Raw genomic sequence first — 24,706 nt, 5'->3', positions numbered from 1 at the left:
TCACGTAGTGCAGAAGAGAAGACAAACTGGAATATGGATCTGGATATTGAAGAATGCAGAAGGTGCAGCGGAGCAAACAGCGATGTCTTAAACCAGAATGAGGGAAATTATGCCAGAATGGGGACAATATGCCAGAGAGGGGCCCATGATGGGGGAAAATGTTATAGCATGAGGTCTGACCCAATTCCCAACTCCATTTGCTGAAATGCAGCCCCAAACTTACAGGACCCTTCACCGTGGTTATGCATCACTATTGACCACAGACACTCATTATTGTTCTGCTCTCCAGCCCTTCAGTGAACAAACTCCCTACAGTAACAACCACATTTTTCATATTTTGGCTCAACCGCGCACATCTTGCCAATCCCCCCCCCCTCCTTCCCCGTTTTCTCTGTTTTAATGCAGTGACTCAGCGTCACTTGGCCTTGTTTTGATGTGGAAGATATGGCTTTTTCACCATAATTCTGCTATGAAGACCACTTCTGGCCAGTCTTCTCTGAACAGTAGATGAGTGAAGCTGAGTCCCACTGGTTGCTGCCAGTTCTGAGCTGATGGCACTGCTGGACATCTTCCGCTTTTGAAGGAAAGTAACCATAATGTGTCATACATCTGCTGCACTAAGTTTCCTTGGCCGACCACTGCATCTACTGACCTCGACGTTGCACATTTTCTTGTGCTTCTTCACTAGTGCTTGAATGACACATCTTGAACCCTCAATCTGCTTTGAAATTTGTGCCTTAGAGACCTTGCTGATGTAGTATAACTTCCTTGTGTATTCTTGCTCAGTCTTGCCATGGTGTATGACCAGACACCTGACTGCATTATTACAAAATCCCTGACTTTGCGCAGGTGTACCTAGAAGAATTGACGCTGTTTTAAAGTGAAAAGTTGGTCACACCAAATATTGATTGGATCTAGATTTTTCGTTTGTTCATTCACTTGTATTTTGTTAATTGATTAAATAGATCATTAACATTACTTTGAAGAACCTAGACTATAAGACATATTTTCAGTTGTTTCACACTTTTTTGTTAAGTATATAATTCCACATGTGTTAATTCATAGTTTTGATGCTTTCAGTGTGAATGTACAATTTTCATAGTCATGAAAATACAGAAAAATCTTTAAATGAGTATGTGTGTCCAAACTTTTGGTCTGTACTATATAATCAAAAGATGTCAACAGAACATCGGATGGAGTCAGTTTATTATCTGCAATGGAGCAGCTTAACATTGTATGTACCTTTGACATTGCTATGTAGTCCAAACCATCAGAGCAGTTAAAGACCACACACTGCACGGCCAGCGCCTTGGCCAAATCTTTGGTGGTCTCAGTTTTTCCTGTGCCGGCCGGACCTTCTGGAGCTCCACCAAGATTTAGATAAAAAGCACCGATCTACCAATGAAACATGAAAGAACTGGTATGAAATATCAATAATAATTGCTAATAAGTTTCATGCATCATACAAAAGTCAAAAACATTTCTGAGCATAACCCATCACATCATAGCAGAGTCCGCTAGCATCGGTCAGTGAGCGGAGTGATGACCAGGCGTGGGGAGCTGCCCAGGTACTCATAGGCGGACTTCACATTGCAGTTGATGATTCGCACTCTCGCATTCTCATTCTCCCAGTAATAGCGGAGTTGGGCAAGCCACCGGAAGTCTGTTCATGAGAAACTCCTGAGGAATGTAGGAAAAGATAGTCAACCTCTAAGACACTGCAGAATCACAAGGGAGAGTTTCTAAAGGGAAGGCAAATGCACATACATTATAGGACAAAACTCCTAGTCACCGAATTCTGCTTTTTTCATTTAGTCCCATTGCCCACGGTGTATAACATCCGGACTCTCAGCCCCCAGTTTATAAAATCCGGCCTCTCGCCTCCCCCGGTGTATAACATCCACCCCTCGCCCCTAGTTTAGTATAACATCTCTCCCCTCGCCCCCCCCGCCAGTGTATAAAATCCATCCCCTCAACCCCACTGTATAACATCCAACCCCAAGCGCTCCATTGCATAACATCTGGCCCCCAGGGTATAACATCCGGCCCCCAGCCCCGGTGTATAACATCTGTCCCCTCGCTCCCTCCCCCTGGTGTATAACATCCGGCCTCTCGCCCCCCCGGTGTATAATATCCGTCCCCTCGCCCCCCCCCGCCAGTGTATAAAATCCATCCCCTCAACCCCACTGTATAACATCCAACCCCAAGCCCTTCTTTGCATAATATCCGGCCCCCAGCCCCGGTGTATAACATCTGTCCCCTCGCTCCCTCCCCCTTGTGTATAACATCTGGCCTCTCGCCCCCCCGGTGTATAATATCCGTCCCCTCGCCCCGGTGTATAATATCCGTCCCCCCGCCCCTGGTGTATAATATCCGTCCCCTCGCCCCTGGTGTATAATATCCGTCCCCTCGCCCCTGGTGAATAATATCCGTCCCCTCGCACCTGGTGTATAATATCCATCCCCTCGCCCCTGGTGTATAATATCCGTCCCCTCACCCCTGGTGTATAATATCCGTCCCCTCGCACCTGGTGTATAATATCTGTCCCCTCACCCCTGGTGTATAATATCCGTCCCCTCGCACCTGGTGTATAATATCCGTCCCCTCGCCCCTGGCGAATAATATCCGTCCCCTCGCACCTGGTGTATAATATCTGTCCCCTCACCCCTGGTGTATAATATCCGTCCCCTCGCACCTGGTGTATAATATCCGTCCCCTCGCACCTGGTGTATAATATCCGTCCCCTCGCACCTGGTGTATAATATCCGTCCCCTCGCCCCTGGTGTATAATATCCGTCCCCTCGCACCTGGTGTATAATATCTGTCCCCTCACCCCTGGTGTATAATATCCGTCCCCTCGCACCTGGTGTATAATATCCGTCCCCTCGCCCCTGGTGTATAATATCCGTCCCCACGCCCCCCGGTGTATAATATCCGTCCCCTCACCCCGGTATATAATATCCGTCCCCCCGCCCCTGGTGTATAATATCCGTCCCCTCGCACCTGGTGTATAATATCCGTCCCCTCACCCCGGTATATAATATCCGTCCCCTTGCCCCTCAGTGTATAACATCCAGCCCTCGGACAGTATAACATCTAGCCCCTCGTACCCCTAGGGTATAACATCTGGCCCCTCGGCCTTGTATAACATTAAGACTCTCGCCCCCCACCAGTGTATAACATCAATCCCCACGCCCCCCGGTGTATAACATCCGCCCTCCCATGCGGTGTGCTGTTACTAACATATGACAGAACGGCTGGTGGTGCAGAGCTCTCTGATACCAGCGCGGTCCTGTAATAGGAGCCACCGGGGTAACAAGTCTGGATATTACATTTCTTCCCTCCTAAATCTTCCCCCATCACATGTGAGTGATATTATTAAGGAGTGGAAGGAACTGCAGCAACTCAGGAGACCCCAGAACATTACAGAGCGGGGTCACTGAGTGCTGAGGAGCAGAGGGCAGAACGCTCTCCTGACTCCATAACTGCAGAGTCCAGATCTACTTTGGTAACAACATCACCACAAACACTGCGCCCCCGCCTGGAGCTTTATGGCCGAGCAGCTGCATGCAGCCTTACATCACCAAGCACGATGCCGAGCGTCGGATGGAGTGGTGTGAAGCCGCCACCACAGGACTCTGGAGGAGACCTGTTCTGTGCAGTGACGGATCACACTTCTCTATCTGGCATCTGATGGACGAGTCTGGATTTGGTGAATGCCAGGAGAACGTTACCCTATTAACTGCATTGTGCCCGCTGGGCAGTTTGGTGGTGGAGGTATGGCCTTGTTTTTAGGGGGTGGTCTAGGCCCCTTAGTTCCAGTGAAAAGATATCTTAATGCTTCAGCACAAGACATTTTAAACAATTGTAGCTTCCAACCCTAAGGGAATAGAAGAGCAGAACTGTTTCCCACACGTTCTCAACCTCAACCCCACTAAACACCTTTAGGATGATTAATTAGAACAAATACTGGAGAATGGCAGCATAAATATGTCACCGCCACATAGGGAAGAACAATGTCAGGCACACATCAATTACATTGCCATATGTCTGCTCAGGCTTAGAATGGCTGACCACTCGGAGAATGACATAATACCTACAAAGAAACCGAACAAAAGGTCATTAAAGGAATTGACATAAAACCCCTTTATTAGTCCATCCATGGTTATAGAACGACACTGCACAGAGGAGGGCGCACACACCATTGATAGAAAATATTACAAACCGCACCTAGGCCATCCAAACCACTGACTATAAAGAAGATCAATTGTGGCAATGAGTCATATACAGGGGATGCCGACACCTACAGATGCCAAAACATTCCTATATAGGGACCACCATCTCAATATGCAGAAATGACTACTGCCCCATAGACGTCATTGTAAGTACACCCCAAGATTGCTTTACTGTGACAAGATCAATTGTGTCCTATGAAAACTCAAAGAAAAGAGGGGGGAACATAACATAGATATGGAAAGAACATAGGAATGTGGTGAAATGTATGAAGGTGCTCGGCATACTGAGCTGTGATATCTGTAGAGGGACGGACTCCATATTAACATCCTGGATATGGATTAGAATAGGAGGCCATAAAAGCCCCTGTAGGTGTAATGTGGAGGGGGCACAATACCTTTCTCCATGTAGTGTATAATAAATAGAACATGGTATTGGAAAGTTTGCTGCCAGCCATGATGTTTGCACAAACCTGTTTCGATCATTTCCCTGACCACGTCACGAGCGTGCCCCTCTATGGTGACGAGAGCCCCCAATGTGCTGCGAGTCTGCTGGGACAATTTGCCTCCTCGCAAATTGCTCCAAATACCCAGATGTACCTCTATAAAACCCTGCTACAAACAGCATGGAAAACTCAATGCAGATGGATTAATTTTATGCTGGTATTATGGGAAATCCCATACAATGTCTTCCCTTATTGGTAGATATGACGAGAGTAGAGATGAGCGAATGGATTTGCAGGACTCTGGTCCAACAGTCCGGTCAGTATTCCACGGCCGCAGGACCGGAGCCCCGTGAACCGGCATCTCCGGCTCCTCTTTTGATGTCGATGTCATAGTTGTGGTGTGAGGCACAAATGACATCACGCCTGGCCGGCTAATCAAAAGAGGAGCCAGGGATGCCGGCATGTAAGAGGCGGTTAGCAAGGCTCCCATCCAACAGCCACAGACTACTAACCTGCTCTCTTAGACCAAGGTCCTGCAAATTTAGTTGCGCATCTCTAGACAAGATGCATGAATCAATGCAAAATCCCAACAATACTATGGAGCCTTTTGGGTACTTTCAAGATATTGAGCCGCTGTACAACTGCAACCCCCAGGAGAAGACCCCTGGGCAAGAACACTACATGGGCTCTTTGCAGTCTAATAACGTACTGTGAAATAAGCTGCTTGCATCTTTGGATGTGAATGTGGGTCCCCTTACCTCTGTTGCACCAATGGTATATCCCCCCCTGGAAACTCCTATAAGCTGCGTCTCTGGGTATGACAGTCTATTAGCAGGAGAACTCATGAAGTCTGTCTATGAATGTATATATATGTATTTCTCCCAGAAAATTATTACAATTACACGTTTTGTTGTTCACATGTTTATTTCATTTGTGTATATTGGAACAACACAAAAAGAAGATATTAGTCAACAATTTTGGTTCTCAAGTCCTCAGACAGTTCTCTTCTCCTCTTTCTGTTCTCCCTGCTTAGTGTGGCACGTAACAACGCAAAGACTGAGTCAACTTTTCCCCTTTGTATCAGGTTTCAGGTGTGATTTTCATATTGCCCGCACCTTTTACTTGCCACAGGTGACTTTGAACGAGCATCACATGCTTGAAACAAAATTGTTTACCCACAATTTTGGAAAGATGCCAACAATTTTGTCCGACCCATTTATGGGGTTTTGTGTGAAATTATATCCAATTTGCCTTTTTTTGTGTTGTTCCAATACATACAAAGGAAATAAACATGTGTATAACAGAAAATACACATGCAATTTTTTATGGAAAAATACTTCATTTTCTGGAACAACTTCAAGGGTGCCAACACTTCCGGCCATGACTGTTTATAGTGAAGCAACCTTGATCAGTAAAGGAGCTTATGCCGTACCTCCGGGCCACTGCCGATAGCTTCATGCACTTCACTTGTCCAGAACATGAGACACACAGAGCACGACCTGTCCCGGCCATTCCCTCACCCAGTCTTTTCTTGCAGTCGCAGGGTATGCCTTTTAAAAAAGAAAGTTAAATTATGTTGACAGAAGCATTTAAGAGAGGGACAACCTTACTAGTATTATCTAGCAAATTCATTTCTACCGATTGCAGGTAGAAGATCTGCTACCTGGCTCTATTGCAAGAGATACATCATCCACAAATCATTCACTGCCGCCAAATAATCTTATACAAATATAAAAGAACTAGATGGTGGCCCGATTCTAATGCATCGGGTATTCTAGAATAGGTATGCGGCCGACCGGGTGCAATCAGCAGAGCTGTGTTTAAATTTGGCGCCAAAATCGCTGATTGGTCGCGTTCGGCAACCGCGACCAATCAGCAAAGCGGTGTTTAAATTTGGCGGCAATATCAATGATTGGTCGCGGGCGGCGGCCGCGACCAATCAGCGAACCGTGTTAGTGAGGACTGGAGAGCGTGTTTAAATTTGGCACCAAAATCGCTGATTAGTCGCGACCAATCAGCCGAGCGGTGTTTAAATTTGGCGCCAATACTGCTGACTGGTCATGGCCGCCGACCGCGACCAATCAGCAGAGCGATGCAGAGCGGGGTTTAAATTCGGCGCCAAAATCACAGATTGGTCGCCGGCCGCGACCAAACAGCAGAGCATTCTTTAAATTTGGCGCCAAAATCGCTGATTGGTCGAGGCCGGCGACAGCGAACAATCAGCAGAGCGTTGTTTAAATTTGGCGCCAATCTCGCTGATTGGTCGCGGATGGCGGCCGCGACCAACCAGCAGAGCGGCGTTTAAATTTGGCGCCAATCTCGCTGATTGGTCGCGGCTGGCGGCCGCGACCAATCAGCAGTGCGGTGTTTAAATTTGGCACCAAAATCGCTGATTAGTCGCGGCTGGCGGCTGCGACCAATCAGCAGAGCAGGGTTTAAATTTGGCACCAATAATGCTGATGGGTCTTTGCCGGCGACCGCGACCAATCAGCACAGCGGGGTTTACATTTGGCCCCAATGCTGCTGATTGGTCTCGGCCGGTGACCGTGACCAATCAGCAGAGCGTTGTTTAAATTTGGCACCAAAAACGCAGATTGGTCGCGGCCGGTGGTTGCGACCAATCAGCAGAGTGAGGTTTAAATTTGGCGCCAATACTGCTGACTGGTCACGGCCGACAACCGCGACCAATCAGCAGAGCGTTGTTTAAATTTTGCGCCAATACTGCTGATTGATCTCGGCCAGCGACCGCGATCAATCAGCAGAGCGTTGCTTAAATTTGGCGCCAATCTCGTTGATTGGACGCGTCCGGCGTCCGCGTCCAATCAGCACAGCAGTGTTTAAATGTGGCGGCAAGATCGGTGAATGGTCGCGGCCGCTATTTAAATGTGGCGCCCAAATCGGTGATTGGTTGTGGGCAGCGGACGCGACCAATCAGCAGAGCGGTGTTTAACTTTAGCGCCAAGATCACTGATTGGTCGGGTGTGGAGAGCGCGACCAATCAGCGAATCGTATTGGTGAGGAGCGGGGAGCGGAATCGTATTAGAGAGGACAGGGGAGCGCCCCTGCCTGTGCGGCTACTTCCGCTGCGAGAACCCGGGACATGAGCGGGCGCTCGGAGCAGAAGTATCCCGACCCGCAGCGCCGCTCCCCGGTCCTCCCTTCACACCCTAGCCGCTGATGTCCCCACAGTATCCGCAGGGTGTTACAAAGGTCCGGACATTTGTGTTCAAAATCGCTGATTGGTCGCTGGCGCTGCCCGCGACCAATCACCTATTTGGGCGCCAATTTTAAATATCGGCCGCGACCAATCACCGATCTTGGCTCCACATTTAAACACCGCTGTGCTGATTGGTCGCCGACGCTGGGCGCAACCAATCACCGATTTTGGCGCCACATTTAAATTTAAATAGCGGCCGCGACCAATTGGATGTCAGCGCCGCTCCCCGGTCCTCCCTTCACACCGTAGCCGCATGGATGTCAGCGCCGCTGCCTGTGCGGATAGTTCCGCTGCAAGAACCCGGGACATGAGCAGGCGCTCGCAGCAGAAGTATCCGGACTCGCAGCGCCGCTCCCCGGTCCTCCCTTCACACCCTAGCCACTGATGTCCCCACAGTATCCGCATGGTGTTACAAAGGTCAGGACATCTGTGTTAAAAATCGCTGATTGGTCGCTGGCGCTGGCCACGACCAATCACCGATCTTGGCGGCAAATTCAAACACCGCTGTGCTGATTGGTCGCCGACGCTGTGCGCGACCAATCACCAATTTTGGCGGCACATTTAAATAGCGTCCGCGACCAATCAGTACAGCGGTGTTTAAATGTTGAGCCAAGATCGGTGATTGGTCGCGGCCGATATTTAAATTTGGCGCCTAAATCGGTGATTGGTCGGCGGCAGCGTCAGCGACCAATCAGCGATTTTTAACACAAATGTCCGGACCTTTGTAACACCATGCGGATACTGTGGGGACATCAGCGGCTAGGGTGTGAAGGGAGGACCGGGGAGCGGCGCTGCGGGTCGGGATACTTCTGCTGCGAGCGCCCGCTCATGTCCCGGGTTCTCGGAGCGGAAGTATCCGCACAGGCAGCGGCGCTGACATCCATGCGGCTAGGGCGTGAAGGGAGCACCGGGGAGCGGCGCTGACATCCAATTGGTCGCGGCCGCTATTTAAATGTGCCGCACAAATCGGTGATTGGTCGCCGACTTGGCCCGCAACCAATCACTGATCTTGCGGCCAAAGTTAAACACTACGGTGCTAATTGGTCGCGGACGCTGACAGCGACCAATCACCGATTTGGGCGCCACATTCAAATATCGGCCGCGACCAATCACCGATCTTGGCTCCACATTTAAACACCGCTGTGCTGATTGGTCGCCGACGCTGGGCGCGACTAATCACCGATTTTGGTGCCACATTTAAATAGCGTCCGCGACCAATCCGCACAGCGGTGTTTAAATGTGGAGCCAAGATCGGTGATTGGTCGCGGCCGATATTTGAATGTGGCGCCCAAATCGGTGATTGGTCGCTGTCAGCGTCCGCGACCAATCAGCACCGTAGTGTTTAACTTTTGCGGCAAGATCCGTGATTGGTTGTGGGCCAAGACCGCGACCAATCACCGATTTGTGCGGCACTTTTAAATAGCGTCCGCGACCAATTGGATGTCAGCGCCGCTCCCCGTTCCTCCCTTCACACCCTAGCCGCATGGATGTCAGCGGCGCTGCCTGTGCGGATACTTCCGCTCCGAGAACCCGGGACATGAGCGGGCGCTCGGAGCAGAAGTATCCCGACCCGCAGCGCCGCTACCCGGTCCTCCCTTCACACCCTAGCCGCTGATGTCCCCACAGTATCCGCATGTTGTTACAAAGGTCCGGACATTTGTGTTAAAAATCGCTGATTGGTCGCTGGCGCTGCCCGCGACCAATCACCGATTTGGGCGCCAAATTTAAATATCGGCCGCGACCAATCACCGATCTTGGCTCCACATTTAAACACCGCTGTGCTGATTGGTCGCGGCTGATATTTAAATTTGGCGCCCAAATCGGTGATTGGTCGCGGGCAGCGCCAGCGACCAATCATCGATTTTTAACACAAATGTCCGGACCTTTGTAAGACCATGCGGATACAGTGGGGACATCAGCGGCTAGGGTGTTAAGGGAGGACCGGGGAGCGGCGCTGCGAGTCCAGATACTTCTGCTGCGAGCGCCCGCTCATGTCCCGGGTTCTCGGAGCGGAAGTATCCGCACAGGCAGCGCCGCTGACATCCATGCGGCTAGGGTGTGAAGGGAGGACCGGGGAGCGGCGCTGACATCCATGCGGCTAGGGTGTGAAGGGAGGACCGGGGAGTGGCGCTGACATCCAATTGGTCACGGACGCTATTTAAAAGTGCCGCACAAATCGGTGATTGGTCGCTATCTTGGCCCGCGACCAATGACTGATCTTGGCGCCAAAGTTAAACACTATTGTGCTGATTGGTCGCGGACGCTGACCGCGACCAATCACCGATTTGGGCGCCAAATTGAAATATCGGCCGCGACCAATCACCGATTTTGGCGCCAAATTTAAATATCGGCCGCGACCAATCACCACAGCGGTGTTTAAATGTGGAGCCAAGATCGGTGATTGGTCGCGGGCAGCGTCGGCGACCAATCAGCACAGCGGTGTTTAAGTTTTGCGCTAAGATCAGTGATTGGTCGGGTCCGAAGACCGCGATCAATCATCGAATCGTCTTGGTGAGGACCGGGGAGCGGCGCTGCCTGTGCGGCTACTTCCGCTGCGAGAACCCGGGACATAGCGGGCACTCACAGCAGAAGTATCCCGACCCGCAGCGCCGCTCCCCGGTCCTCCCTTCTGCATGGAGGTCAGCGACGCCGGCGGTCCTTCCGCTGCTACCGGCCGGGAGATGAGCGCCTCGCGGCGCTCATCTTCCGGCTGCATCTCCATCCCGCAGATGGGTCCGTCGGTCGGGTTCCTTCTGCTGTTGCCGGCCGGGAGATGAGCACCTTGCGCCGGTCATCTCCCGGCTGCATCGCCGCTCAGCTCCGTCCCGCAGATGAGCCGCTAACGGCCGCCATCTTTTTTTAGAAATCCCCCGGCGCTGATTGGCCGCTGCCGGACCAATGAGCGACGCGGGATTTCCTGGACAGACAGACACACAGACACACAGACAGACAGACGGGATAAGACGATTATATATATAGACTAGATTAGTTCCAATTAATGCTTTTGGTCTGTAGGTAGATCCGTACCATTCGTGACCGAGCAATAACATCATGCACGCTCCTTAACATGACATCTTCCCCTTGGATGAGCCACTTCTCCACGGCCCCCCGAGCCTCGGAGGTGGAGATGGTCTGGATGAGCTCTACGCGTTCCCCCTCGGTGCTGTACATGGCTTTGATGTCCAGGTTAGGAAGGAGCTCCAGCTTTGCTATGCCTTCAAAGCCCTTCTTTAGATGTGGTTGGACCCGCAGAGGATCTTTAGTCTCAGAGAGAATTTCTAGCATTTCGTCGTTGGACAGGAAGAAAAAGCTAAAGCGAAAATGCACAATATGATAAAGATGTCATTAAAGTATTGGGTCAGGCGCCATTTGTATTAGTGTCTATGTGAGAAAATAGAAAAGCAAAGCTTTAAAGTAAAGATTCAGTCCCCATACACATTGGATTAAAATAGTTTAAACCTGACGATTGCAGCAGGACCGGCCTACCCACTGATGTGTATGGGGGTCTCCTGACTCTCCCCCGATAGAGGATGTCAGGGCCAGAAGGATCGGGCAGATGGGATTTCAATACCCGGTCTTTTGGTTCTCAGGGGAGATAACCCGCTGCCGGAGGTGTCCAGTACCGACTTTCTCCTCTCTCCCCATTAAAACCACATGACTGTTCAGCAGAATAGGTGGGAGTCAGGAGAAATAGCCAAATAACCATTCAGACCACGGGTATCTCATATGTCATGCGTATGGTTAGCTTAAAGGGGCTATCCAGCTTTGGGAACTTTTTTTTATTTAACTGAAATGTGTATTCCCATCTCCAGGATTCTACCCCAATATGTAGTATGCGTAATAATAATAATATTAGCAAATACCTCCAATTAGAAGTTTAGTATAGTTCTTCTGATTTGTTTTGTCGCTTACCCCATGTGCAGGGCATTGCAGTAGCTTAGGTTACGACCACTAGCAAATAACTGTCACTATATGAGTGGTCGTAACCATGGATACCGAAGCTACTGCAATGCCTTGCACATGGGGAAAGCGACATAGTGAATCAGAAGAACTATACTACACTTCTAATTGGAGGTATTTGCTAATATTATTATTATTACTACGCCTACTACATATTGGGATAGGATCTTGGAGATGGGAATACCCATTTAATTGCGAGTATTTGCGACAATTCAGTTTCATTAAAAATGTTGCACCGTTAGGCTTTTTGTTTCCTGCACATTCAGCTTTGATGTGATCTGTGGTCATAAATCGGCTAAGAGGAGCTGAAAAAAGACAGATTAAAAATAAGTCCAATAGCCAGCGCAACACAGAGCCAATAGAAGGCAAACAGTGCAAAATTATTAATGAAATCCAATTACAAAAATGATTTCAATGCGTTTAAATAAGAAAAAAAAATATTTAAGGAATATATACAATCATTGCAACAAGTGAAAGGACTATACCGTGGGAAAAAAGCCTCTTCTTCTCCAGATAGGCATTCAGCCCTTTCATGATTTTATCCAGAAGCACATTGCTGTCCTGAAGTTTCTCCAGAAGTCCGGTCAGAGAAGTGGCGCTTAAAACCTAAAACAAAGTAGATAGCCCATAAGTAAGATTCCATTATATAGTTATAGAGACTGAAAAAAGGTCACATTCATTGACTATTGTGCCAATAGTTCATATTAAAAAAAAAATTAGAACCTATTTGGATAGAAAATAGAAGATGCGGGAGGCTGGAGTCCAGGCAGTGCGGAGCCCCATAACCCGGGATCCTTGTGATGGAAGCATCAGGACACGGACTCTTGGAAAACATCAATCCTGGATGCAAGATGACCGTGCTTTCTTGTATCAGTCCACCATGAAGCATCCATTTACCTTCGGGTCTTTAACGCAATGTTTCATGATCTCTCTCCAGTTTCTGTCCACAGTCTGGAATAAGCGTCCTTCTTCAGGCATTTGCTGCATGATGTCCTCAGAAGAGAAGATTAAAGCCACTGGGTCGGCACCTTCAGCCATTCATCAATGGTTTCCTGGATCCTTATCAGTCGTTCCTCCCATTGCTTAAAGGAGGAGAGCAAAAAGTTAATTACACATAAAATGAAAAGGATAGAAAAAAAATGCTATCATTTTAGAAGATAAATTATCAATGGATATGAATTCTGAATTGTTGGACATTTGTAGGGAAAGTTTGGTGAGACTCCTTGATACCATCCCCTTTACATGTAAGCTGGAGCCGCATGTAACTTTAGCCTCGGAGATCCTAATGAAACCTTAGCTTCTGCTAATAAGCAAGTGAAGATTTTAAGCTGAGTGACAACATTTACTGTGGGTGGGAACTCCTTAATCCCTTCAGGACCGGATAATTTTTTGTTTTGCATTTTTTCCTTCCCTTCTTCAAAAAGCCATACATTTTTTAATTTTTCCATTGATATAGCTGCAAGAGGCTATGTAATGTGCTGTAGCTTAACCACTTCCCAACATATGACATACTGTTAAGCCATATGCCATGTTCCTGCAGATGTGCAAAATTTGGACCTGGGCCCCCACCAGCATGTTGGTCAGATGTATGGGCCCTTGTAGCATTCTAGATCCGATAATGATGCGCGTGTTCGTCCCTGCCTTGGATGTTTCCCATTGTAGCCCCATCCTATAATAATGTCTCTCATTCTAGGCCCCTTCCTGGTATAATGTTCCCCATCCTGCGCCCCTTCCTGTTATAATATCCCCGATCCTGGGCCTCTTCCTGTTATAATATCCACCTTCTGTGTATAATACCCCCCATCCTGAGCCCCTTTCAGCAATAACGTCCCAATCCTGGGCTCCTTCCTGGTATAATGTCCTTGGTCCTGGGCCTCTTACTGTAATAATGTCCCCCATCCTGGCCCCTTCCTGTAACAATGTCCCCAATCCTGGTACAATGTCCCCCATCCTATAACAATGTCCTCCATCCTGGTATCCTGTCCCCCATCCTAGGCCCCATTCTGGTATAATGACCTCCATCCTTGTGCCCTTCCTGGTGTAATGTCCTTCATCCTGGCCCATGTCATGGTATAATGACCCCCATTCTGGTATAATGCTCCCTATCCTGGGCCCTTTCCTTGTATAATGTTCCCCATCCTGGGCCCCTTCTTTATATAATGCTCCCCATCCTGGGCCCCTTCCTTGTCTAATTCTCCCCACCCTGAGCCCCTTCCTTGTCTAATGCTCCCCATCCTTGGCCCTTTCCTGGTATAATGTTCTGTCGTTCTTTTCTAATACATTAAATAAACAAAAATAAATGATTCTTCTTACCTTCCTGCGCTCCCACGACATGCGGCGTCTTCTTCTGTAGCTGATTTCAGTGTGCCGGCAAGGGCAGCGCATGACGTCACTTCCATGCGTCGCTCGTGACTGGCACGCCGACATCAGCTACTGGCCTTTGATTGGCTGGCGGCATGCATTGCAGCTCAGGGACCCGGCATGTCCCTGCGCAGCAATATACTTCAGCCGAATGTGCGTCCTCAGACTGTGGAAGTGCCATAAATATATGAGATGGGAATACCACTCTGCCACTGTGCGTTCCTTTATGCACTTTACCCTCCTTTTTGGCACTCTTTGTGGTAAGAGACTACCTTAAAAAATGTTTTATGTGACATGTATCTGATTATTTGTGGGCAGGAGCATTATTTAGATGGATACCTGATGCATATGGCAAGTGTAAATCCAATGACTATGGAATACTTATGGATTACTTTTTGATATATTATTACACTCATTGGATTGTCTTGATATACTAACCTTATGCTATATTATCTATATTGCTCATGTCCCACTGTGACCATATGCGTGACCATATATGTATACTTTGTAACATATCTTGCTACATTGGTAATCTAATTAGTGTCTTTATACTATCCGTATTATGTCATTTCTCTTTTTACTATGTACGTTTTTTAACTTGATGGAATAAAAATTTATATTTTTTACGCCAATTAACTCTTTCTTCTCCTATGTACCCATGTGTTTCATGAGTTGGCTCAGTTTGGCAAATCTGGGATATATTTCCCCCCGGATATGCCAACTTTACCCCTATAGGGTCTATTTAGTTGTATCACTCTGAGTCTATGTCTGATCCAGAGATACAATAATGAACATGAATCCTTATATATCACGGATCTTGCAGCCGCCTTTACCTGCTTGGACATAAGTGTTACATAGTTACATAGTTTAAAAGGCCGAAAAAAGACAAGCGTCCATCCAGTTCAGCCTATTTCTTGTGCACTGCAGCTATTCCGCAGCGTTGATCCAGGGGAAGGCAAAAAAAAACCATGCGGTATAGGCCAATTTACATCATTGAGGAAAAATTCACTTCCCGACTCCAATCTGGCAGTCAGATTAAATCCCTGGATTAATTAACTATCACTAAGCATAAGATGTAATTTTATTGTTCTCAAGAAAGGCGTCCAGTCCTCTCTTGAACTCATTAAGTGAGTTGGACATCACCACTTCCTCTCCCAGAGAATTCCAGAGTCTCACAGCTCTGACCGTAAAGAATCCCCTTCTATGCTGGTGCAGGAACCTCCTTTCCTCCAGACGCATAGTGTGCCCCCTCGTCTTTGTCACCATCCTTGGTATAAACAGGTCATGGGAGAGATCTCTGTACAGCCCCCTGATGTATTTATACATGTTTATGAGGTCTCCCCTAAGCCTTCTCTTTTCCAACGTAAATAGGCCTAATTTGGACAACCTCTCTGGGTATTCTAGTCCCTCCATTCCCTTTATTACCTTAGTCGCCCTCCTTTGTACCCTCTCTAGCTCCAATATGTCTTTCCTGAGCACCGGAGCCCAGAACTGTGCACAATATTCTAAGTGCGGCCTTACCAGCGCTTTATACAGAGGAAGAACAATGTTCTCATCATATGCCCCTATTCCTCTTCTGATGCATGCCATGACTCTATTTGCCTTCGCAGCTGCTGCCTGACACTGGGCACTCCAATTTAATTTGCTGTTAACCAAGACGCCCAGGTCCTTCTCCATGTCAGATTTCCCCAACGGTTTCCCATTTAATATGTATGGGTGACTGCTGTTTTTCTTTCCCATGTGCATGACCTTACATTTATCGGCATTGAACCCCATTTGCCATTTTTTGGCCCAACTCCCCAATTTATCTAAATCCTCCTGTAGCTGTGCCCTATCCTCATCTGTATTAACTACGTTACAAAGTTTAGTATCATCTGCAAATATTGCTATTTTACTATGCAACCCTTCCACTAGATCATTAATAAATATATTAAATAATATAGGGCCCAAGACAGACCCTTGAGGCACCCCGCTAGTCGAGACGCAGTTATAAAAGGAATCCAATTTGTCCGCATTAATCAACTGCAGGGCATCTTGATTGGCAAATAGATTGATCACTTTGGGGTACCAAGTGTTCAGCAACTTTTCTTCTGTCTTGGCACAAGCCAAGGATACGCTGTTCCTCAGGGATTCACATTCTACAGGACCCCTGGACCTGACAAAGAATAAAGCACTTTATCATATTAAACCTGACAGGGCACACCTGTGAGGTGAAGACCATTTCCGGTGACTACCTCTAGAAGCTCATCAAGAGAACGCCAAGAGTGTGCAAAGCAGTCATCAAAGCAAAAGGGGGCTACTCTGAAGAACCTAGAATATAAGACATATTTTCAGTTGTTTCACACTTTTTTGTTAAGTATATAATTCCACATGTGGTAATTCATAGTTTTGATGCCTTCAGTGTGAATGTACAATTTTCATAGTCATGAAAATACAGAAAAATCTTTAAATGAGAAGGTGTGTCCAAACTTTTGGTCTGTACTGTATATATCCACCCATATACAGCATACATATACACACATATACAGTATACATATATACACACCCATATACAGTATACATATACACACACATATACAGTATACATATATACACACATATACAGTATACATATATACACACATATACCAGTATACATATATATACACCCATATACAGTATATATATACACACATATACAGTATACATATATATACACACACATACAGCATACATATATATACACACTTATACAGTATACATATATACACACATATACAGTATACATATATACACACCCATATACAGTATACATATACACACACATATACAGTATACATATATACACACATATACAGTATACATATATACACATATATACACACATATACACACACATACCAGTATACATATATATATATATACACACGCCCATATACAGTATACAGTGCTGGCCAAAAGTATTGGCACCCCTGCAATTCTGTCAGATAATGCTCAATTTCTTCCTGAAAATGATTGCAATCATAAATTCTTTGGTATTATTCTCTTCATTTAATTTGTCTTCAATGAAAAAAACACAAAAAGAATTGTCCTAAAGCCAGATTGGATATAATTCCACACCAAACCTAAAAAAGGGGGTGGACAAAAGTATTGGCACCCTTTGAAAAATCATGTGATGCTTCTCTAATTCGTGTAATTAACAGCACATGTAACTTACCTGTGGCACCTAACAGGTGTTGGCAATAGCTAAATCACACTTGCAGCCAGTTAACATGGATTAAAGTTGACTCAGCCTCTGTCCTGTATCCTTGTGTATACCACATTGAGCATGTAGAAAAGAAAGAAGACCAAAGAACTGTCTGAGGACTTGAGAAACCAAATTGTGAGGAAGCATGAGCAATCTCAAGGCTACAAGTCCATCTCCAAAGACCTGAATGTTCCTGTGTCTTCCGTGCGCAGTGTCATCAAGAAGTGTAAAGCCCATGGCACTGTGGCTAACCTCCCTAGATGTGGACGGAAAAAAAAATTGACGAGAGATTTCAACGCAAGATTGTGCGGATGGTGGATAAAGAACCTCGACTAACATCCAAACAAGTTCAAGCTGCCCTGCAGTCCGAGGGTACAGCAGTGTCAACCCATACTATCCGTTGGCGTCTGAATGAAAAGGGACTGTATGGTAGGATACCCAGGAAGACCCCACTTCTTACCCCGAGACATAAAAAAGCCAGGCTGGAGTTTGCCAAAACTTACCTGAGAAAGCCTAAAACGTTTTGGAAGAATGTTCTCTGGTCAGATGAGACAAAAGTAGAGCTTTTTGGGAAAAAGCATCAACATAGAGTGTACAGGAAAAAAAAAGAGGCATTCAAAGAAAAGAACACGGTCCCTACAGTCAAACATGGCGGAGGTTCCCTGATGTTTTGGGGTTGCTTTGCTGCCTCTGGCACTGGACTGCTTGACCGTGTGCATGGCATTATGAAGTCTGAAGACTACCAACAAATTTTGCAGCATAATGTAGGGCCCAGTGTGAGAAAGCTGGGTTTCCCTCAGAGGTCATGGGTCTTCCAGCAGGACAATGACCCAAAACACACTTCCAAAAGCACTATAAAATGGTTTTAGAGAAAGCACTGGAGACTTCTAAGGTGGCCAGCAATGAGTCCAGACCTGAATACCATAGAACATCTGTGGAGAGATCGCAAAATGGCAGTTTGGAGAAGGCTCCCTTCAAATATCAGGGACCTGGAGCAGTTTGAAGTGACCGCGGGCAAGGCCGCGCATTGGTATCTATGATCTGGCCCAGCAAGATACCCACACACAGACTCTATCTTGACAACCGTATCTTTACTCGCATACATTTTTAACACAGTAAAGAAAAAAAAACAATAAATGACAACCGTAAATATGCACAGTAATAACGTGTACTGATAAGCTGACCCTCACTGTCCCTACTCACACGTTACCAGTCCTTTACTCTAGAAGGATGTGTCCCCCGTCGCAGGCCTGTCTGTCTTTGCAGGAAGGCGTACCAGCCGGAGAAAAAACAGGAACAGCAGAATTCGCGGAAACAAAGGAAGGGATACTTCGGCCTCTCGCCAGAGGTCCCGCTTACAGTCTCTCTGATCCGGATAGAAGCTCTGGTGGGTCCCCTTATGTAGTCCACACTCCAGTAGCAGGGAGTGTAACAGCTGAATCCTTCAGCAGTGCAGGAGCTGGGGAAGGCTCCGAGGATATGGTGTCAGATAGAAGAAATCACGTTGAGAGTCTCTCCTGCGCCACACACGAGGGCCTGCACACCGTCCTGGCTCTTTTCACAGACCACAGCAGACTCTGCGCGCGCTTTTTCCTGCTTCCCACTTTGGTCACGTGACTCTCTAGGGCGGGACACAGGAGGCTCAGTCTTTTTCTCTGTCATCACACCCTGCGCAGGTGCAACCTCTGGCCACAAGGTGGCAACATCATCCTGTGTAATCACTTCTGTAACAGGCTCTATATCAATTATCACAGAACAGCCAGAGACGGCCAGCTCACTACAAGTTTGCCAAAGAAGAATGGTCTACAATTCCAGCAGAGCATTGTAAGAAACTCATTGATGGTTACCGGAAGCGGTTGTTCGCAGTTATTTTGGCTAAAGGTTGTGCAACCAAGTATTAGGCTGAGGGTGCCAATACTTTTGTCCGGCCCATTTTTGGAGTTTTGTGTGAAATGATCAATGATTTTATTTTTGCTTCATTCTCTTTTGTGTTTTTCCTTGCAAGCAAATTAAATGAAGAGAATAATACCAAAGAATTTGTGATTGCAATCATTTTCAGGAAGAAACTGAGTATTATCTGACAGAATTGCAGGGGTGCCAATACTTTTGGCCAGCACTGTACATATATATATACACACACATACAGCATACATATATACACCCATATACAGTATACATATACACACATCTACAGTATACATATATATACACCTATATACAGTATACATATATACACACCCATATACAGTATACATATATACACAGTATAGATATACACACACATATACAGTATACATATATATACACACACATACAGTATACATATATACACACCCATATACAGTATACATATACACACCCATATACAGTATACATATATACACACCCATATACAGTATACATATATATATACATACAGTATGCATATACACATATACAGTATACATATATATATATATACATACATATAGAGTATCTATAATATAACGCTACAAGCGTCCCTCTGTCTGAAGCCTTTATAGTCTGCGCTAGTGCGACACGCCTGCACAGTCTGGCTCCAGACTGAAGAACGCATGGAGCCGTTACAGGTAAGAGGAGTGTATGGTGCTGGAGATCACGGTATGCGTATACACTGAACACATACCGCGATCTCTGGCGCCATACTTACATACTTACCTGACCGGGATGAGCGCTACCGCGGCGCTTCTGTTCGGTCCGGAGTCCGGGGGAAGAGGGAGGCATTGAAATCGGCACATGCGCATAGCGCTATCCGGCGCCATTTTACTGAAGACACATTTGCAATGTGTCTTCAGCAAAATGGAGCCGGACAGCGTGGTATGAGCACACGCGTACTTCGGCGCCGCACTCCTCCCCCGGCCTCCAGCAGAACGGGAAACAGCGCTGGAGCACAGGGAAGAAAGGTGAGTATAAGTGTTTATTTTCTTGTATGTGTGTGTAGCATGATAGGGATGAGGGGTGCCATACATACCAGGATTGGGGGGTGAGGGGTGCCATACATACCAGGATTGGGGGGTGAGGGGTGCCATACATACCAGGATTGGGGGGTGAGGGGTGCCATACATACCAGGATTGGGGGGTGAGAGGACCATACATACCAGGATTGGCGGGTGAGGGGACTATCCATACCAGGATTGGGGGGTGAGGGGTGCCATGCATACCAGGATTGGGGGGTAAGGGGACCATGCATAACAGGATTGGGGGTGAGGGGACCATGCATAACAGGATTGGGGGTGAGGGGTGCCATGCATAACAGGATTGGGGGTGAGGGGTGCCATGCATATCAGGATAGGGATGAGGGGTGCCATGCATACCAGGATTGGGGATGTGAGGGGGTACCATAGATACCAGAATAGGGATGAGGGGGTACCATGCATACCAGGATTGGGGGTGAGGGGTACCATGTATACCAGAATTGGGGGGTGAGGGGACCATGCATACCGGGATTGGGGCTGAGGGGTGCCATGCATATCAGGATAGGGATGAGGGGTGCCATGCATACCAGGATTGGGGATGTGAGGGGGTACCATAGATACCAGAATAGGGATGAGGGGGTACCATGCATACCAGGATTGGGGGTGAGGGGTACCATGTATACCAGAATTGGGGGGGGGGCATGCATACCAGGATTGGGGATGAGGGGTGCCATGCATACCAGGATTGGGGAATGAGGGGTGCCATGCATACCAGGATTGGGGAATGAGGGGTGCCATGCATACCAGGATTGGGGGTGAGGGGTGCCATGCATACCAGGATTGGGAAATGAGGGGTGCCAAGTATACCAGGATTGGGGGTGAGGGGTGCCATGCATACCAGGATTGGGGGGTGAGGGGTGCCATGTATACCAGGATTGGGAGGTGAGGTGACCATGCATACCAGGATTGGGGAATGAGGGATGCCATGTATACCAGAATTGGGGGGTGAGGGGACCATACATACCAGGATTGGGGGGTGAGGGGACCATGCATACCAGAATTAGGGGGTGAGGGGTGCCATGTATACCAGGACTGGGGAATGAGGGATGCCATGTATACCAGAATTGAGGGGTGAGGGGACCATGTATACCAGGATTGGGGGATGAGGGGTGCCATGTATACCAGGATTGGGGGTGAGGGGTGCCATGCATACCAGGATTGGAGAATGAGGGGTGCCATGTATACCAGGATTGGGGGGTGAGGGGACCATGCATACCAGGATTGGGGGGTGATGGGTGCCATGTATACCAGGATTGGGGAATGAGGGGTGCCATGCATACCAGGATTGGGGAATGAGGGGTGCCATGCATACCAGGATTGGGGAATGAGGGGTGCCATGTATACTAGGATTGGGGTTGAGGGGTGCCATGCATACCAGGATTGGGGGGTGAGGGGTGCCATGTATACCAGGATTGGGAGGTGAGGGGACCATGCATACCAGGATTGGGGAATGAGGTGTGCCATGCATACTAGGATTGGGGGGTGAGGGGACCATACATACCATGATTGGGGGGTGAGGTGTGCCATGCATACCAGGGTTGGGGGGTGAGGGGACCATACATATCATGATTGGGGAATGAGGTGTGCCATGAATACCAGGATTGGGGGGTGGAGGGACCATGCATACCACAATAGGATGGGGGCAGCACAAATACCAGGATGGGAGACCATATACCAATAAAAATGCTCGCCACCCGGGCGTAGAACGGGTTTAATAGCTAGTACATATATACACGCATATATACAGTAATACAGCATATACATACACATATATATACTGTATATACACACACACACAAATATATATACAGTAATACAGCATATACATACACATATATACTGTATATACACACACACACACACACATATATACAGTAATACAGCATATACATACACATATATACTGTATATACACACACACACACATATATATATATATCTGGCGACAGGGCCCCGCTGCGTCCTCTGTGTCTCTGTACAGATATAAGTGTAACACGTACTGGATCCAGCACAGGTGACAGTCTGCCATAGAGCTGACGTGCAGTACATACACTGTGTTATGGGGGCGCTCACCTGTGCGGACCCCGCGCTCCGGCCGCTACTTCTCTGCTCATATAAGGTCTCTCTTTCTGCCATTAAATAATTCGGTTGTCATGGCAGTGGAGGCGGGGCGTTGGTAGGGGGCGTGTCTGGTATAGGGCAGATTGGGGCGGGGCTGTCATGCAGTGCTTGTCTCATCGCTGTAATTTCCTGCTGATGCCACCTGGTGGACAGCATTGGTCAGTACGCGCTGAGAATGCTCACATGGTGGGGGAGGGGCAGCTTATATATGTATATACACAGTCACAATGCAGTTAGGGTTATGTTCACACAGTGTTTATTTAAACGTTTTTTTCCACATTATAAAACTCAGTGTTGTCAGGAAAAGCATTGCCTGTATTTTTGATGTATGCCTCATACAAAATACATTTTTGAAGATTTTTTTTAATCTTCCATCCTATACTCGGGCACTGGCTGTATATTGTTGAGGCCCCGGGACTTGCTTAGATCCGCTGGGTGGCATTGCCAGCTGCATTGCAGTAAATGGGTGACCTGAAATCCCACATTTATCCTGTGACCAGTTAGGGACTGTTTTTTTCTTAAAGAAGGGGCTCATGTTATTAATCCCAGACAATCCATTAATGGAGTTTCCAGTAGTATAATAATGATGATTTATCCTGGGGATGGGTTATCAAGATCAGATCGGTGGGCTCCGACACGCGGCACTGGCTCTACCCATCAGCTGATTGCAGCGCTCAAGTGTAAATAGTGTGAAGATTGAACATCACCGCTCCATTCACTGTACTGCGGGTCCTGCAGATCAGCTAATATTCATGTAATAGGAGCTGATCTGCAGCACCAGGGAGCGGCCACTACACAGTGACCAGAGCTGTGATGTTCAGCTCCTCAACACTGTTTACATCTGATCTCGACCGAAGCTGCAAACAGCTGATTAGTGGAGGTGACACGTGCCGGACCCCCACAAATCTGATATTAATGAGATAACCAGGGGATAGGCCATCAATATGTTTGTCCTGGAAATTCCCTTTAAGGCCCACCTGCACATACTATGTATATATATATATATATATGGCAAAGAGTGGGAAGGGGTTAATCAAAGGCTCATAAAACGGACAAACAACACAAATATTGGTTTCTATCTTTTACACATTTGGGGTAGCCCTTAAGAGGGCCGGAGAGAGAGAGAGAGAGAGAGAGAGAGAGAAGAGAGAGAGAAGAGAGAGAGAAGAGAGAGAGAAGAGAGAGAGAGAGAGAGAAGAGAGAGAGAAGAGAGAGAGAGAAGAGAGAGAGAAGAGAGAGAGAAGAGAGAGAGAAGAGAGAAGAGAGAGAGAAGAGAGAGAGAAAGAGAGAGAGAAGAGAGAGAGAGAGAAGAGAGAGAGAAGAGAGAGAGAGAAGAGAGAGAGAAGAGAGAGAGAAGAGAAGAGAGAGAGAAGAGAGAGAGAAGAGAGAGAGAAGAGAGAGAGAGAAGAGAGAGAGAAGAGAGAGAGAAGAGAGAGAGAAGAGAGAGAGAGAGAGAGAGACCAAGAGAGAGGAAAAAAAAGAGAGACCCAACCAGTGCAAGGCTAAGCCGGGCAGGTGGTAGCGGCTATTTATACCCACTGCTGATCTCTGATTGGTGGAAGATCTGGGTGTGGCTGCTCTCTGATTGGTGGAAAATCTGGGTGTGGCTGCTCTGTGATTGGTCAGCATTATGACCTCACAGTGGCGATGACTCATACCTCCTGGGTGGTTCTTCTGGGCGGTTCTGTTTTCTGACTGGTGGAAATTCTAATCAGCATTATGACCTCACAGTGGCCGTGACTCATGTTTCATGGACTGTTCTATCTGGGTGACCTGATACATGCTGATCTCTGATTGGTGGAAATTCAAGTCATCTTCATGACATCACAATCAGCATGTTATTACTGCTGAGATGTTCAGTTTTTTCCTAAATTTCCTACGTTTTGTCCTAATTTATTAGCACATATATACCACTCATTCCTACAATCAAAGGATCAGGAAACCCCTCTGAAATCAATATCCTACAATTTACCCCAACAGCAAAAAAACAACTATAAACAAAATACCAAAAGGTATATCAGATTATTAATGAGCAAATAAAAGACACAATCACATAAAAAGAATCTTTAGAAAGGTGTAGAAAAAATGCTGTAAAGTAAGAATGCTTCAAAAATAGAAATGTTAATGATCTATTTAATCAATTAACAAAA

General features: G+C 47.2%; 1 protein-coding gene across 1 annotated transcript; it reads right to left on the bottom strand.

The window, feature by feature from the left end:
- Positions 1 to 1,201: 1,201 nt before the first annotated feature.
- Positions 1,202 to 22,600, bottom strand: LOC141219327 (dynein axonemal heavy chain 12-like). Its single transcript, XM_073666090.1, has 6 exons — positions 22,509 to 22,600; positions 12,753 to 12,937; positions 12,341 to 12,461; positions 10,923 to 11,205; positions 6,111 to 6,228; positions 1,202 to 1,680 (listed from the first exon to the last, which is right to left on the bottom strand). Exons 2-4 carry the CDS (start codon positions 12,891 to 12,893, stop codon positions 11,174 to 11,176), a joined length of 294 nt encoding a protein of 97 aa, XP_073522191.1. The 5' UTR covers positions 12,894 to 12,937; positions 22,509 to 22,600; the 3' UTR covers positions 1,202 to 1,680; positions 6,111 to 6,228; positions 10,923 to 11,173.
- Positions 22,601 to 24,706: the final 2,106 nt, after the last annotated feature.

This window comes from Phyllobates terribilis, unplaced genomic scaffold (assembly GCF_046119375.1).
Source record: "Phyllobates terribilis strain yellow unplaced genomic scaffold, ASM4611937v1 Scaffold_264__1_contigs__length_2628131, whole genome shotgun sequence".
Lineage (NCBI taxonomy): Eukaryota > Metazoa > Chordata > Amphibia > Anura > Dendrobatidae > Phyllobates > Phyllobates terribilis.
This window is presented reverse-complemented; position numbering and strand designations above follow the sequence as displayed.